General features: G+C 45.5%; 1 protein-coding gene across 1 annotated transcript in view; it reads left to right on the forward strand.

Annotated features, from left to right (window-relative positions):
- Positions 1–1,131: 1,131 nt before the first annotated feature.
- The window catches only part of EMH_0089540 (uncharacterized protein), a gene marked incomplete at both ends in the record, with an annotated part of 450 nt that continues 313 nt past the window's right edge, over positions 1,132–1,268 (forward strand). Inside the window, one exon of the mRNA XM_013501438.1 lies at positions 1,132–1,266. Within this exon, the coding sequence (XP_013356892.1) occupies positions 1,132–1,266 (135 nt within the window). The remainder of the gene's footprint in view (positions 1,267–1,268) is intronic.

Raw genomic sequence — 1,268 nt, forward strand, 5'->3', positions numbered from 1 at the left:
TATATATATATATATATATATATATAAATATCCTTTAGTCTCCTTTCTCCTTCTTCTGTCTCCTTTTGTCTCCTTTTTGTCTCCTTTCTATCTCTTCTTTCTTTCTGTCTCCTTTTGTCTCTTTCTGTTTCCTTTTTGTTTCTTTTTTTCTCTTTTTTTCTCTTTTTTATTTTTTTTTTGTCTCTTTTTTGTCTCCTTTCTGTCTCCTTTTGCACAAAAACATTCACCTAAATAAATTTTTGTTTTTTTTGTTTTTTTTTTATTTTTTTGTCTTTTTTTTTCTTTTTTTTTTCTTTTTTCTTTTCTCGATCTCCTCTATCTCCTCCCTGTCTCCTTTCTGTCTCCTTCTGTCTCCTTTTGTCTCTTTTTGTCTCTTTTTGTCTCCTTTTTTCTCTCCCTACCACCCAAAAGTATCTTTTATTAACTTACACCCAGACACCATAAACAACGTCTGCCAAACCCCCAAACAAATACGCGGAAATATACCCCGCAGCAACGCACCAGGCCCCTCTCGCTGCACTATATCCCCCATCACCTGCAGCAGCAGCACCAGCAGCAGCAGCAGCAGCAGCAGCAGCAGCAGCAGCAGCAGCAGCAGGAGAGCAATTAGAAGCAGCAGAAAAAACGGAAAAAAAATTGCAGCAGCAGAAGAAACGGCAAAAAAAACAGCAGCAAAAGATGCAGCAGCAGCAACGCAGCAGCAGCAGCAGCAGCAGCAGCAGCAGCAGTAACAGCAGCAGAAGAAGGAAAAGCAGCAGCAGCAGCAGCAGCAGAAGAAGCTGGACCAGAAGACACGCTCCGTAAACCCTCCCCCCTCCCCCCTCCCCCCTAAACCCCAAACCCTACCCCCTAAACCCTAAACCCTATCCCCTCCCCCCTCCCCCCTAAACCCTAGACCCTAAACCCTAAACCCTAAACCCTAAACCCTAACCTTGACGATGTTTCTCTTTGGCTGTCCTTCTGCTGCTGCAGTTTGCATTTCTATGCGGGCGACTTCAAACGGCTGATTCCACGTAGACAGCATGCCCCCCTGCAAAACCCTAAACCCTAAACCCTAAACCCTAAACCCTAAACCCTAAACCCTAAACCACAAGGGCGGTGCAGGGGGGATGTATAGGTAGCTACAGGCAGATGTATGCAGCAGCAATAGCTGCTGCAATAGCAGCAGTTACAACAGCAGCAGTAACAACAGCAGCAACAACAGCAGCAGCAGCAGCAGCAACAGCAGCAGCAGCAACAGCAGCAGCAGCAACAGCAGCAGCAGCAAC

This window comes from Eimeria mitis, genomic scaffold (assembly GCF_000499745.2).
Source record: "Eimeria mitis Houghton genomic scaffold, Emh_scaff6885, whole genome shotgun sequence".
NCBI lineage: Eukaryota > Apicomplexa > Conoidasida > Eucoccidiorida > Eimeriidae > Eimeria > Eimeria mitis.